General features: G+C 45.2%; 1 protein-coding gene across 2 annotated transcripts in view; it reads left to right on the forward strand.

Annotated features, from left to right (window-relative positions):
- Positions 1 to 15629, forward strand: part of smurf1 (SMAD specific E3 ubiquitin protein ligase 1) — a 140858-nt gene that overhangs the window by 68110 nt on the left and 57119 nt on the right. For both annotated transcript variants that reach the window (XM_080206387.1, XM_080206388.1), the window contains exon 2: positions 12703 to 12741. In XM_080206387.1, the coding sequence (XP_080062513.1) occupies positions 12703 to 12741 (39 nt within the window). The remainder of the gene's footprint in view (positions 1 to 12702; positions 12742 to 15629) is intronic.

Below are 15629 nucleotides of genomic sequence, written 5' to 3' on the forward strand. Positions count from 1 at the left end.
CTTGGGTCACTGTCTGTGTGGAGTTTGCACATTCTCCTTTTGTCTGCGTGGGTTTCCTCCGGGTGCCCTGGTTTCCTCCCACAGTCCAAAGATGTGCGGGTTAGGTTAATTGGCCATGCTAAATTTGTCCCTTAGTGTCCTGAGGTGCGTAGGTTAGAAGATTAGCGGGTAACTATGTAGGGAGAAGGGGGGAGGGCCTGGGTGGGATTGTCGTTGGTGCAGACCTGATGGGCCAAATGGCCTCTTTCTGCACTGTAGGGTTTGTATGATAATAATGAGAGAACATCTTTGCTTTACTTGAAATAAGGTTAGGATCCTTAGTATCTGGCTGAACAAAGTTCAATGTCTTATCAGACAATACAACACTCTCAACAACACTTAAGTGTCAGTTTATGTGCTCAGAATCAATAACCTGCAACCTTCTGACTCATCAGCAATAGTGCTATTATTGAATCAATTCACACTTAAGAGATTAACAAAACTTGCATTCAGTTTGGAGTCATTTGGTTTTCTTGACTGTAAATGACTTTTGTTGCCCTACATGCCTAATTTGTTAAGTTTGCAGTGTGAATTTCTGAAATTAGCCAGAACTTGACAGGTTGAATGATGCTGGATGTCACTCTCAAAACCCCAGATTCATTCCCTCGCTGTTTGTATGTGGCTTGAAAGCTGATTTCTGAAAATTTCAATTTGCACATTTTAATTGTCAAGCCAGGCTTTCAAATAAATCCCCAAGGCAATCTCCAGGAAGACTCCATACAATGAACTTCGAGCAAACCCTTCACAAACTTGAGCTAATCCAAATATCTTTGACCCATGATTTTTGCACCCACAGAAGGGTGTATTGTCTGCCTGGTGCTCAGGTACAGGATGTCGCAGCTGGGCTGCAGAGGAACCTGGAGTGGGAGGGTGAGAATCCGGTCGTTGTGGTACATGTGGGTGCCGGCGACGTAAGCGAAATGCAGACTGAGGATCTGGGGAGGGAGTATGAAAAGCTAGGAATGGAATTAAAAAGTAGAACCGACAAGGTGGTTATCTCTGGGCTACTGCCTGAACCGTGTGCAGACGGGCGTAGGGTTGACAGGATTAAGGAAGTGAATGGGTGGCTCAGGGATTGGTGTGGGAGGAATGGGTTTGAATTTATGGGGCATTGGCACCAGTATTGGGGTAGGTGGGACCTGTTCGGGCGGGATGGGGTTGGTCTGAACCGTGCTGGGACCAGAGTGCTGGCGAATCGAGTAAAGAGGACTGTAGACAGGGCTTTAAACTAATTGGGGGGGGGATGGTGCGAGGGTAGGTGATGTTACGAGGTCTAAAGTTAAGGAGAGGGTACAGGTAAGGGTAGAGGCCGAGGATGTCCCAATAATAGAGGGAGTAGGGGGCGTGAGTATAGTTGGTGGCATTGCGGCAAATAGGGTCCAGAAGAAGGCTGGGATGAAAGCGCTTTATCTGAATGCACGAAGCATTCGGAATAAAGTGGATGAGCTGGTGGCGCAGATCGACACAAATGGATACGATCTGGTGGCCATTACAGAGACGTGGCTGCAGGGTGACAGGGACTAGGAGCTGAATGTACAGGGCTATCAAGTGTTTAGGAAGGATAGGCAGGAGGGAAAAGGGGGGCGCGTAGCTCTGCTGATTAAGGATAGCATCACGGTGGTAGCAAGGGATGATATTGGAGCCAAGGAGCAGAGGGTGGAATCGTTGTGGGTGGAGATTAGGAACAGCAAAGGGAGGAAGTCGCTGGTGGGTATCGTCTATAGGCCCCCGAATAATGATCTGGAGGTGGGGCGGGCTGTTAATGTGCAAATAAGTGCGGCGTGCAGGAATGGGACGGCCGTAGTTATGGGGGATTTCAATCTGCATATTGATTGGTCGACCCATGTTGGACGCGGGGAGCTCGAGGAAGAGTTCGTGGAATGCTGCTGGGATAGTTTTCTCGAACAGTGTGTGTTGGAGCCGACGAGGGAGCGAGCTATCTTGGATCTGGTGCTATGTAATGAGGCGGGTAGAATTAGGGACCTTGCGGTGAAGGATCCTCTTGGGGAGAGTGATCATTGTATGGTGGAGTTTCTGGTGCAGATGGAGGAGGAGAAAGTGGGTTCCCGGACACGCGTCCTTTGTTTGAATAGAGGGGAGTACGGTAGGATGAGAGAAGAATTGGCGAATGTGGACTGGGGGAGCGCGTTGGAGGGAGGGTCTGTTGAGGAGCAGTGGAGGATCTTTAAGGAGATCTTTCTTGGTGCTCAGCAGAAATTTATTCCGCTGGTCAAAAAGGATAGTAGGAGGAGAGGTAATAAGCCGTGGATAACGAAGGAGGTGAAGGAAAGTGTTAAACTAAAAGCGGAGGAATTTAGAGTAGCTAAGAGTAGTGGGCGAGAAGAGGATTGGGAGAGGTTTAAATATCAACAAAGATTGACAAAGAAGTTGATAAAGAAGGGTAGGAGAAACTATGAAGTTGGGCTGGCGCTTAATATAAAAAAGGATAGCAAGAGTTTTTATAAAGATATAAAAAAGAAGAGGCTGGCTAGGGTGAATGTTGGTCCTTTAGAGGATGAGAAAGGGGACCTAGTGGTAGGGGATGGGGATATGGCGAAGGTATTGAATAACTTTTTTGTTTCTGCCTTCACGGAGGAGGACGTGAATAATTTGCCGGGTGTTAGCGATGGAAAGGTGGTAGGACTGGAGGGTCTTAATGACATTACTGTTACTAGAGAGGCGGTGCTCGACAGACTGGAGGGGCTGATTGTGGACAAGTCCCCAGGACCGGATGGAATGCATCCCAGGGTTCTGAAAGAAATGGCGGAGGTGATAGTGGATGCCTTGGTGGTTATTTTCCAAATGTCGCTGGATTCCGGGGAAGTGCCGGATGATTGGAAAACGGCTAATGTTACGCCGTTGTTTAAGAAGGGTGCCAGGCAAAAGGCGGGGAATTACAGGCCGGTTAGTTTAACGTCTGTGGTCGGTAAAATGTTAGAATAAAAGAACAAAGAACAACCCAGCACGGGAAACAGGCCCTTTGGCCCAACGAGCCCACGCCGTCGCATCACCCTACACCTATTCTACCCTGCATGTCTACGAATGGGACCCTACTCAGTCAGATTCAGGGAAGAAATAGTGTCAATTTGGTAAAAACCGATTAGCCTAAGAGCACATCTTTGGGGTGTGGGAGGAAACCGGAGCGCCCGGAGGAAACCCACGCAACCACAGGGAGAATGCGCAAACTCCCACAGACACAGGCCCAAATCCATGTGTCTGCACAGCCAGCAGTGCTAGTCACTGAGCTGTTGCGGTGCCCGTCTACCGGTCCAGGATCAAGCACACACACCGACATGAAGTACTAGGCCACTCCTGGACTTCCAAGAGCAGCCCACGCATGACCCGCCGTGTGCATGCCCCTCGCTTGACACGAGGTGGACCTCCACCTGTGGAATAAAGACAAAAAATATTAATCATACAGCCTGCCCTTCCGGTGTCTCCCGAGGTTTAACCCTATTTAATAGCCCCTACCATATCCCTCCATTCTCGTTTCACTCATGTGCCTATCTAACTGCATCTTAAACGAGTCCAACGTTCCTGCCTCCACCACCCTACTTGGTAGCGCATTCCAGACCCCCACAACTCTCTGCGTAAAGAACCCTCTTCTCACCTCCAAATTATACCTCCCCCCCCTCACCCTTAAATGATGACCTCTCGTGTTCGTACCCAGTCTAGGGAGCAGTCTCTCTGTCATTAAGAATCTGTCATTAAGGAGGAAATTGCGAGGCATCTTGAAGGGAATTGCTTGATAGAGCAGACGCAGCACGGTTTCATTAAAGGGAAGTCGTGTCTGACAAATTTACTGGAGTTCTATGAGGATGTGTCTAGGGCGGTGGATAGAAGAGAGCCGGTGGATGTGGTCTTTCTAGATTTTCAGAAGGCGTTTGACAAAGTGCCTCACAAGAGGTTATTGCAGAAGGTCGAGGGACATGGAGTTGGGGTAGGGTGTTAGCGTGGATAGGGGATTGGTTGTCAAATAGGAGGCAGAGAGTGGGGGTCAACGGGTGCTATTCGGATTGGCGGATGGTGACTAGTGGAGTGCCCCAGGGGTCGGTGCTGGGGCCTCAGCTTTTTACCATTTATATAGATGATCTGGAGGAGGGAACCGAATGTAGAGTGTCGAAATTTGCTGATGACACCAAGATTGGGGGAACGGCAAATTGTGCGGAGGGTGTGGAGAGTCTACAGAAGGATCTAGATAGGCTGGGCGAACGGGCCAGGAAATGGCAAATGGAATTTAATGTTGGCAAGTGTGAGGTGGTCCACTTTGGTAGGAAGAATGTTAGGAAGGACTATTACTTACGGGGCGAAAAACTGCAGCAGGCGACGGTGCAGAGGGACCTCGGGGTCCTTGTGCATGAGTCGCAAAAACCCAGCTTGCAGGTGCAGCAGGTGGTCAGGAAGGCGAATGGGATGCTGGCCTTCATAGCGAGGGGGATTGAATATAAAAATAGGGAGGTCTTGCTGCAGCTGTATAGGGCATTGGTGAGGCCGCAGCTGGAGTACTGTATGCAGTTTTGGGCGCCGTACCTGCGCAAAGATATTTTGGCCTTGGAGGGAGTGCAGAGGAGGTTTACTAGGCTGATACCGGAGTTGAGGGGGTTGAGCTATGAGGAGAGGCTGAATAAACTGGGCTTGTACTCGTTAGAGTTTAGAAGAATGAGGGGAGATCTCATTGAGACGTATAAGATGATGAATGGGATGGATAGGATAGAGGTGGAAAGACTCTTCCCGCTCAAAAAAGACAGTAGGACTAGGGGGCACAGCCTCAAGATAAAAGGGGGGCGGTTTAGAACGGAGTTGAGGAGCAACTTCTTCACTCAAAGGGTGGTGAATCTCTGGAATTCTCTGCCCGTTGAAGTGGTGGAGGCTGCCTCGCTAAATATTTTTAAGACGCGGGTTGATGGGTTTTTGATGAGAGAGGGGATTAAGGGTTATGGGGAGAGGGCGGGAAAGTGGAACTGAGCCACGACAGATCAGCCATGATCTTATTGAATGGCAGGCAGGCTCGAAGGGCTGGATGGCCTACTCCTGCTCCTATTTCTTATGTTCTTATGTTCTTATTCAGTTAAATCGTTTGTGAAACCATCTGTATCTATCTGAAAAGCTGACTGAAAGGATAAAGAAATTTTGATTGTTGTTAGAATTCTGGTTCGTTTTTCCACTTGAATTTTATTTTCTTATGATTGGAGTTACTGTTCCAAAGCAATGTCTTGTTCAAAATTCACCACACTTTTAAGCATCTATTGATTATACATCTTGTACTAAAATAGTACACTATGCATTGTTTGCTGGAGCAGACGAGGAAGGAGCATCAGAGAGAAAGCTAAGACTTTACCTGTTAAAAACCTGTTTAAAATAAGTTTAAAGCACTTTGTTCTTTGTAGAACTGTTTAAAGCATTTACTTATTGTATTTACTGCTTTAAGAATTGTGAGGGAGTGATTATCAGGCAGTTGTGGCCCATCAGCTTTAAATCAGCGCCAAGTTTAAAAGGAGGCCTGGTGTAGATAGCGGGCAGCGTCAGAGCGGGCAGCGGAGTGAGAGGGAAGCAGAGTGAGCTATTAGGGCTTAATATCAAAAAGGGCTTGAAGGAAAAAAGGCCAGGTTGAAAGAACAAGGAAAAAAAAAAATTTTTTTTTCAAAACTACTACAGCAAAAAACAAGGAAAAAATTTTTTCCCAAAACAAATTATATTGAATAATGGAGGGGCATGTGATGTGCGGTTCCTGTATGATGTGGGAACTGGTGGACCCCAGGGTCCTTCCCAGTGGCCATGTCTGCAGTAAGTGCAGGTTGCTGGAGGAGCTCCAGCTCAAGGTGGATGAGCTGGCCTCTGAGCTACAGACACTGAGGCTCATCAGGGGGAGAGAGGGTGTCATTGTCAATGGGGTGCAAGTGACATCCACCCCCCCTAGACTGTCTAAATCTAAGGGTCAGGAACAAAAGGGGGCTGCTGGGAGGAGGAAGGGGGGTGAGGAGCGGAGGCCTCAGCCTCTTAATCTGCATAACAGGTTTGAGGTTCTTGCTTCCAGTCTGGAAGAGGACGAGGCAGGTGAGGTTGGTGAGCAAACTGCACACGGTACAGTGATGCAGCAGGACATAGGCAAAGAGAAGGGGAAAAGGAACGTAGTAGTGATTGGAGATAGTGGGGTGAAGGGTATTGACACTGTCCTTTGTCACAATGACAAAGTGCACAGAAGGGTGTGTTGTCTGCCTGGTGCTCGGGTACAGGATGTCGCAGCTGGGCTGCAGAGGAATCTGGAGTGGGAGGGTGAGAACCCAGTTGTGGTGGTACATGTGGGTGCCAGCGACGTAGGCAAAGTGCGGACTGAGGATCTGGGGAGGGAGTATGAGAAGCTGGGAATGGAATTAAAAAGTAGAACCGACAAGGTGGTCTTCTCTGGGCTACTGCCTGAACCGAGTGCAGACGGGTGTAGGGTTGACAGGATAAAGGAAGTGAATGGGTGGCTCAGAGATTGGTGTGGGAGGAATGGGATCGAATTTATGGGGCATTGGCACCAGTATTGGGGTAGGTGGGACTTGTTCGGGCGGGATGGGGTTGGTCTGAATCGTGCTGGGACCAGAGTGCTGGCGAATCGAGTAAAGAGGACTGTAGACAGGGCTTTAAACTAATTAGGGGGGGGGAGGGTGCGAGGGTAGGTGATGTTAGGAGGTCTACAGTTAAGGATAGGGTACAGGTAAGGGAGGAGGCTGAGGATGTCCCAAGTGGTGGCGTTACGGCAAATAGGGTCCAGAAGAAGGCTGGGATGAAAGCGCTTTATCTGAATGCACGAAGCATTCGGAATAAAGTGGATGAGCTGGTGGCGCAGATCGACACAAATGGATACGATCTGGTGGCCATTACAGAGACGTGGCTGCAAGGTGACAGGGACTGGGAGATGAATGTACAGGGCTATCAAGTGTTTAGGAAGGATAGGCAGGAGGAAAGAGGGGGTGGCGTAGCTCTGCTGATTAAGGACAGCATCAAGGTGGTAGCAAGGGATGATATCGGAGCCAAAGAGCAGAAAGTGGAATCGTTGTGGGTGGAGATTAGGAACAGCAAAGGGAGGAAGACGCTGGTGGGTGTCGTCTATAGGCCCCCGAATAATGATCTGGAGGTGGGGCGGGCTGTTAACGCGCAAATAAGTGCGGCGTGCAGGAATGGGACGGCAGTAGTTATGGGGGATTTCAATCTGCATATTGATTGGTCGACCCATGTTGGACGAGGTGGGCTCGAGGAGGAGTTCTTGGAATGCTGCCGGGATAGTTTCCTGGAACAGTGTGTGTTGGAGCCGACGAGGGAGCGAGCTATCTTGGATCTGGTGCTATGTAATGAGGCGGGTAGAATTAGGGACCTTGAGGTGAAGGATCCTCTTGGAGAGAGTGATCATTGTATGGTGGAGTTTCTGTTGCAGATGGAGGAGGAGAAAGTGGGTTCCCGGACACGTGTCCTTTGTTTGAATAGAGGGGAGTATGGTAGGATGAGAGAAGAATTGGCGAATGTGGACTGGGGGAGCGCGTTGGAAGGTAGGTCTGCTGAGGAGCAGTGGAGGATCTTTAAGGAGATCTTTCTTGGTGCTCAGCAGAAATTTATTCCGATGGTTAAAAAGGACAGTAGGAAGAGAGGTAATAAGCCGTGGATAACGAAGGAGGTGAAGGAAAGTGTTAAATTAAAAGCGGAGGAATTTAGAGTAGCTAAGAGCAGTGGGCGAGAAGAGGATTGGGAAAGGTTTAAATGTCAACAAAGATTGACAAAAAAGTTGATAAAGGAGGGTAGAAGAAGCTATGAAGCTGGGCTAGCGCTTAATATAAAAAAGGATAGCAAGAGTTTTTATAAATATATAAAAAGGAAGAGGCTGGCTAGGGTGAACGTTGGTCCCTTAGCGGATGAGAAAGGGGACCTAGTGGTAGGGGATGGGGATATGGCTAAGGTCTTGAATAACTTTTTTGTTTCTGTCTTCACGGAGGAGGACGTGAATAATTTGCCGGGTGTTAGCGATGGAAAGGTGGTAGGACTGGAGGGTCTTAATGACATTACTGTTACTAGAGAGGTGGTGCGCGACAGACTGGAGGGGCTGATTGTGGACAAGTCCCCAGGACCGGATGGAATGCATCCGAGGGTTCTGAAAGAAATGGCGGAGGTGATAGTGGATGCCTTGGTGGTTATTTTCCAGACGTCGCTGGATTCCGGGGAAGTGCCGGAGGATTGGAAAACGGCTAATGTTACGCCGTTGTTTAAGAAGGGTGCCAGGCAAAAGGCGGGGAATTACAGGCCGGTTAGTTTAACGTCTGTGGTAGGTAAAATGTTAGAATCCGTCATTAAGGAGGAAATTGCGAGGCATCTTGAAGGGAATTGCTTGATAGGGCAGACGCAACACGGTTTCATTAAAGGGAAGTCGTGTCTGACAAATTTACTGGAGTTCTATGAGGATGTGTCTAGGGCGGTGGATAGAGGAGAGCCGGTGGATGTGGTCTTTCTGGATTTTCAGAAGGCGTTTGATAAGGTACCTCACAAGAGGTTATTGCAGAAGGTCAGAGGACATGGAGTTGGGGGTAGGGTGTTAGCGTGGATAGAGGATTGGTTGTCAAATAGGAGGCAGAGAGTGGGGGTCAATGGGTGCTATTCGGATTGGCGGTTGGTGACTAGTGGGGTGCCCCAGGGGTCGGTGCTGGGGCCTCAGCTATTTACCATTTATATAGATGATCTGGAGGAGGGAACCGAGTGTAGGGTGTCGAAATTTGCTGATGACACCAAGATTGGGGGAAAGGCAAATTGTGTGGAGGGTGTGGAGAGTCTGCAGAAGGATCTAGATAGGCTGGGCGAATGGGCCAGGAAATGGCAAATGGAATTTAATGTTGGCAAGTGTGAGGCGGTCCACTTTGGTAGGAAGAATGGTAGGAAGGACTATTACTTACGGGGCGAAAAACTGCAGCAGGCGACGGTGCAGAGGGACCTCGGGGTCCTTGTGCATGAGTCGCAAAAACCCAGCCTGCAGGTGCAGCAGGTGGTCAGGAAGGCGAATGGGATGCTGGCCTTCATAGCGAGGGGGATTGAATATAAAAGTAGGGAGGTCTTGCTGCAGCTGTATAGGGCATTGGTGAGGCCGCAGCTGGAGTACTGTGTGCAGTTTTGGGCGCCGCACCTGCGCAAGGATATTTTGGCCTTGGAGGGAGTGCAGAGGAGGTTTACTAGGCTGATACCGGAGTTGAGGGGGTTGAGCTATGAGGAGAGGCTGAATAAACTAGGCTTGTACTCGTTAGAGTTTAGAAGAATGAGGGGAGATCTCATTGAGACGTATAAGATGATGAATGGGATGGATAGGATAGAGGTGGAAAGACTCTTCCCGCTCAAAAAAGACAGTAGGACTAGGGGGCACAGCCTCAAGATAAAGGGGGGGCGGTTCAGAACGGAGTTGAGGAGGAACTTCTTCACTCAAAGGGTGGTGAATCTCTGGAATTGTCTGCCCGTTGAAGTGGTGGAGGCTGCCTCGCTAAATATTTTTAAGAAGCGGGTTGATGGGTTTTTGATGAGAGAGGGGATTAAGGGTTATGGGGAGAGGGCGGGAAAGTGGAACTGAGCCACGACAGATCAGCCATGATCTTATTGAATGGCGGGGCAGGCTCGAAGGGCCAGATGGCCTACTCCTGCTCCTATTTCTTATGTTCTTATGTTCTTATGTCAATGTTGAGTAGATATTTGCAGTAGAAATGTGGAAACTTTATATTCCAGAAAAAATATAAAAGGATATCCTTACATTTATAAACATTATGCATAACATCCATCAATTGTTCAGAACACTAATTATCAACCATCTGTCCCTCATTCTGTTATGCCCATTCCAGTTTCATAATATTCTTTCTATTTCTATTTAAAGCTGTATTTTATGTATAATTAAAATAAAAAGAGGGGAAATATTAAATTAATTTAACCCAACCTCTGTTGAGGACAGATTACATTGAAACATTGTTAAAGAATCTAGGAAGAGATAGAGGCATTGTTACGTACATTTCAGAAGTTTAGTGCCAGAAGACCTATTTCGAAAACAAGAGCAGGGACTTAGCCAGGAAACTTTTTGACTTGCCAATTTAACATCTGTGGTCAGAAAGATAATGAAATCCCTACTACAGGAGAAAATAGAAAAACAGCTAGAGGCTGAAAATTTAATAAATAACCAGGCATGGATTACAAAAGGAAATGTCTTACTTGACCAACCTTAGGAATTTTTTGAGAAAGTAACAGAGTGCTGAGAGGGGTGCTGTAGTTGATGTAATTTATCTAGATTTCCAAAAGACCTTTGATAAGGTGCCACTGAGTGGACTGATAAGTCAAGGCCAAGGAACAGAACTGAGAGCGAATGGCTTCAATGCAGTAAGTAGAGCAGAGGGGCAAATGGATATTATTTAGAGAGGCAGAAGGTGGAAAGTGAAATCCCATAAAGATCAGGAAAAGGGAACAGCATTCACAAGATTAAATCAACTATTAAGACTTTGGAATCAAAAACACAGTTTCTCAACTTGCAGGTGACACCAAAAACTAAAAAAAAAGAGTAAGGTTAACGAGGCCACTTTTTTTCTAAAAAGAAAACCAAGCACTCGGGTTTATTTCTAGAGGAGTAGAATTGAACAGGAGAGAGGTTATGCTAAATTTATTTCAAATCTTGGTGAGACCATGTTTGGAGTGCTTTGTGCAGTTCTGGTGGCCATAATACAAAAAGGACATAGAGATATTGCAACAGGTATATAAAGAATTGACATGGATTGTATCAAGTACTAGTTTTAATTTCTATCAGGAACTGAACAGGTTGTGTCTCCTTTATTTTGGAAAGTCCAGACTGAGTGGGCGATCTAATAGATGCATTTTGATAGCGTAGATAAGAAGACCCTGTTTCCATTTGTGGGGACACGTAAAATTAAAAGTTATCAATAACAGATGGACACCAAAAAATCAAGTTGGGAATTCAGGAGAAAAAATTTATCCAGAGTGGCGGGGGAGTAAAACTCGCTACCATAGACAAGGTGTGAAGCTAATTAGTGTAGATATCCATTTAAGGGAAGATTGAATGAGTAAATGAAAGAGAATGGAAGAAATAGCTATGTTTTAAGTGAAAGGAGGACTGAATGAAACATAAACGCTGGCATAGACTGGTTCGGTTGAATGGCCTTATTTCTGGCTATAGATTCCATCTAATGCTGTTTCATACAGCTTTTTAATTTCCTTGTGCAATTATGTTTCAAGTAGGAATAAATATGAAAATAAAAACAGTGCAGTCTTGAGATAGCAAGTTGTGTGGAAATATTTCTCGGAACCAAAATTATTTCATTTGTAATGACTCAATTTAGACAATTTAGGAACTTTTCAGCAATGAGTCATCCAACTGCTTTGAACTTGTCAGGTATCTTATTCAGATAAATGCAAATGCTGTTTAATTTTGCAAACCAGCTGACTTTTTTTTGTTTTTTGATTTGATTCATTATTGTCACTTGTATTAACATAGTGAAAAGTATTGTTTCTTGGGTGTTGTACAGACAAAACATACTGTTCGTAGAGAAGGAAATAAGCGATTGCAGAACGTAGAGTTACAGTCATAGCTAGGGTGTAGAGAAAGATCAACTTAATGCAGGGTAAATCCATTCCAAAGGTTGACAGCGGCAGGGAAGAACCTGTTCTTGAGTCGGTTGGTATGTGACCTCAGATTTTTGTATCTTTTTCCCAACGGAAGAAGGTGCAAGAGAGAGTGTCCAGGGTGTGTGGGGTCCTTAATTATGCTGGCTGCTCTGCAGTGGCAGCGGGAAGTGTAGACAGTCAATGGATGGGAGGCTGATTTGTGTGATGGATTGGGCTACATTCAGACTTTTTGTAGCTTCTTGCGGTCTTGGGCAGAGCAGGAGCCATACCAGCTGTGATACAACCAGAAAGAATGCTTTCTATGGTGCATCTGTAAAAGTTGGTGAGAGTCGTAGCTGACATGCCAAATTCCCTTAGTCTTCTGAGAAAGTTGAGGTGTTGGTGGGCTTTGTTAAGTATAGTGTCGGCATGGGGGAACCTTGTCAGGTGGTTGGTGATGGGGACACCTAAAAACGTGAAGTCTTGACCCTTTCTACTTCACCCCGTTGATATAGCCAGCATGTTCTCCTTTCCAGTTTATGAAGTCGATGACAATCTCCTTCGTTTTGTTGAATCGAGGAAGAGATTATTGTCGCTGCACCAGTTCACCACATTCTCTATCTCATTCCTGTACTCTGTCTCATCATTGTTTGAGATCTAGCCCCCTACAGTATTGTCAGCAAACTTGAAAATCAAATTGGAGGGGAATTTAGCCGCACATTTGACTGCTGCAAATCTGGATTTTTAGTGACGCCAAGTGGTGGAGTGCAACCTTACAATACTAGTTAGGTTTCTGCAGCAGAAGTTTAAATCATATTGCACTGAGAATTTGTTGAAATGCCTTTTATATGCATTATAATAGAATTTTTTCAGCTATTATTAATGAGATCGCTTGGCAGTCAATGTCATTTAGCTGAGGAATGATCACTTCAGAAAGTAGCTGAAAGGTTGAGTGCTTGTGAATCTGGACTTTAAAATGAGTTGTTATTTTTGGAAAAGGGGAAGGAAGTTTGAAGGAAAAAAATTACATTAAATATCATTTTTTTTGTCTTCCAGTGTTGTGTGCAAAAAACCTGGCTAAGAAGGATTTCTTCAGTAAGTATTAAACTTCAGTCTTTGTGACTCTATTTCTGAAATGTAAAGGCCTGGTTCCTCAAGTATGTCAGATTGGAGTCTGACATTGCTGCATATCCAACAACAATTGCAGAAAGGGAGCACTGAGCAAACATTGCTGGATTCAATATTGTCAGCTGTTAGTCTTTGCAACCATTAATTTACTGAAGTTAGCTGGTGCTCCAAAGATGGGATTTTCCTAAAGGTCTTGTGCAGAAGCACATCTTTGTTAGAAGAAGTAAGATAAAGGAGGGTTGGAATATTTCAGTGGAGGTGCTCCCTCTTTTGCAATCCAATTTGCAATATACCTGGCAAGAATTGGCTGATAAAAATCAGTGTTGTTTCCCAAGTCCCGTAGTTGGTGGGAGCAGATGTGTGATGTATTGTGAACCAATGCATTTCTGTTTAATTAGTCATGTCACGTGTAGTGACGTCATCAGAGACATTGGTAGGCTTTTCCCCTCTCTTCCATTGTGGACTTCTCAGCAAGCAACATCTAAAAAAACTTGTGTTAAGTAACACATTGTGTGACAACCTTTTCACCCTTTTATCTTGCTGTACAAGTGAACTGACCACATTAATATGTAACAGTAAAAGATAAAACTGGCGACAAAGTTTGTTTTGCAGCAAGTCTGTCGACAAAGATCAATTTTAGGCAAAACTGGTGACGAAGCATTTTTCAACAAAATAGTCAAAATAAGACATCAACTCAGATTTGGATCAAGGACTGATTTCCAACAAACCATACCACTATCAATGGTAAAACTGACTGTGGGCATCAGGTATTAGCAAAGGCTAGGAGTAGCAATTTTTTAAATTGAAAACAAAGTACTCTGGACTGATCCTAATGTTCAGTTTTTCTCTTGACCTTGTCCCCGGAAAGAATGGAGAGTTGGAGGTGGAAACCAGAAAAAATATAGGCCAGTGAATCGACTGCAAAAGAAATTATCAAAGTAAACCAGTAGATGCCACAAAAAGATCAAAAAAAACTTCCAGAAATAGAGGAAACTATTAAAAATAGTGAGTAGGCTATTTAAAAAAGAATAGTTTATTTATTGATAAACGTGGGGCGCATCTTCCAACCCGGAGCCCTTGTATGTGGCTGGCTACAACATCGAAATCTTCGTATTTGGAAAGGGAGAGAACCTGCCTTTTTTTTTTAAGAAGAGGGAAGTTACTGAAGTTATACTAATGGGACTAAACAAGAATGCATGCTGAACTCTTTTGTTTTGGATTGGATTGGTGATTGCGTATTTTAAAAAAAAGCTACAGTTTAAACAAAAAGCAAACTTAAACAACAAAAGAAAGAATGCAAATTGAAAAGGGAGATGAAAGAAAAAAGAGGGAGAAAGTTAAAACTATTACTACAACCTACGAACCAGTAACTGCAATGGCGGGCAAAGGCAGCGCCATGGGAGCATTCAATGAAAACGTGGCATACTTACGAAGAGAAGTTTCATTATTATCTTGCAGCAAACTGGGTACCAGATGAACATCGTTGCTTCGCATAGTAGGTCATAACACCTTTACACTACGACGTGGTCATGTCCATCCTGAGAAATCTGGTGGAAAAACCTACGAAGAACTGATCAAGTTTCTCAAAACTCATTTTTTGCCTAAATCACTAATAACTGCCGAGAGATTCAGATTCCATCGATGGAGCCAGGAAGGGGGTGAAGATATATTGCAATTTGTAGCAACATTAAGAAGGCCAGTGAAGAACTGAAAATTTGGCCCAACCATTGAAGCCACTCTGTGAGACAGACTTACTGGTAGACTTCAAAATGAAGCAAACCAAAGATGATTGCGAAAACTCTTCAACACTGAAACTTGCTGTTGAGATCGTAGTGTCCACGAAATTGGCCACGAAAGAAATTTCCCAACTTGATGCTGGAACCAAAATACACGAGATGGGAACTGACATAAAGAAATCTCTGAAAATGCAAGCCAGAGGTGTTCTCACATGGGGCACTTTTCACATGAATATTGGAGTAGGATTAATATTAATAAGTTATATAAGTTATCTTATATTAATAAGATAAGTTTGCCTACAGGTTGACAACTAACTTGAATCTGTGTTCATAATTTGCATGACACAGGCGCCAAATCCCAACATGATGCAGCACCCCCCAGTATCCATGGGAAGCACACGCTTATAATCTCTTGTATCTTGCATGCCATCATAGTTGTGATATGTGCACGTGAACAAGAAGTAGGCCATTGGGTCCCTCAAGCTAGCTCAACCATTTGATGAGATCTTTCAATCTGAATAGGGCTGGCATGAAAAAATCTTCCAATGGCACACTGAACTCTGCAGGTTATGCCCATAAGTTAAAATCGTCCAATCTCACAAGGTGGAATGACGGCTGATCACTGGCATGGCACTCAAGTCTGAACAATATGCTGAAAGCTTACTTTTTGTCTGCTTTTAAAGGTGGAACTTGGACACAATGATAGCACAACGGTGGTGACGCTGCCAGGTTGCGGCATCTGGCCCATTAGTGCAGCTCAGAACATTATTATGATGGAGGCCTTTAAGAGTGTGGACAAGGGAAAGCTTGGTGGTTTTTGTGACAGGCAGTGAGAGATGTATTCTCCACCCTTTTCTAAACTAACAACTGACAAATTCATTCACTCAGTGACACACCCAGGAGCAGCATGGCATTCTGTTTTGCCTTTGCTACCGTGTGCAGGACCATTTGTAAATTGCACCATACTAATCATTCTCCTTTCTTTACATAGGACTTCCCAAGATGCTTTGCCTGCCACAAGGAGAAGCACAAAATAATCAACAAGCACTTCTGACATCACACACACACACACCAGCTTAGATATACACCGTTGGATAGTTAGGAAGAGCAAGTTGATGT

Source organism: Carcharhinus amblyrhynchos, chromosome 18, assembly GCF_965287045.1.
Source record: "Carcharhinus amblyrhynchos chromosome 18, sCarAmb.v2.hapA, whole genome shotgun sequence".
Lineage (NCBI taxonomy): Eukaryota > Metazoa > Chordata > Chondrichthyes > Carcharhiniformes > Carcharhinidae > Carcharhinus > Carcharhinus amblyrhynchos.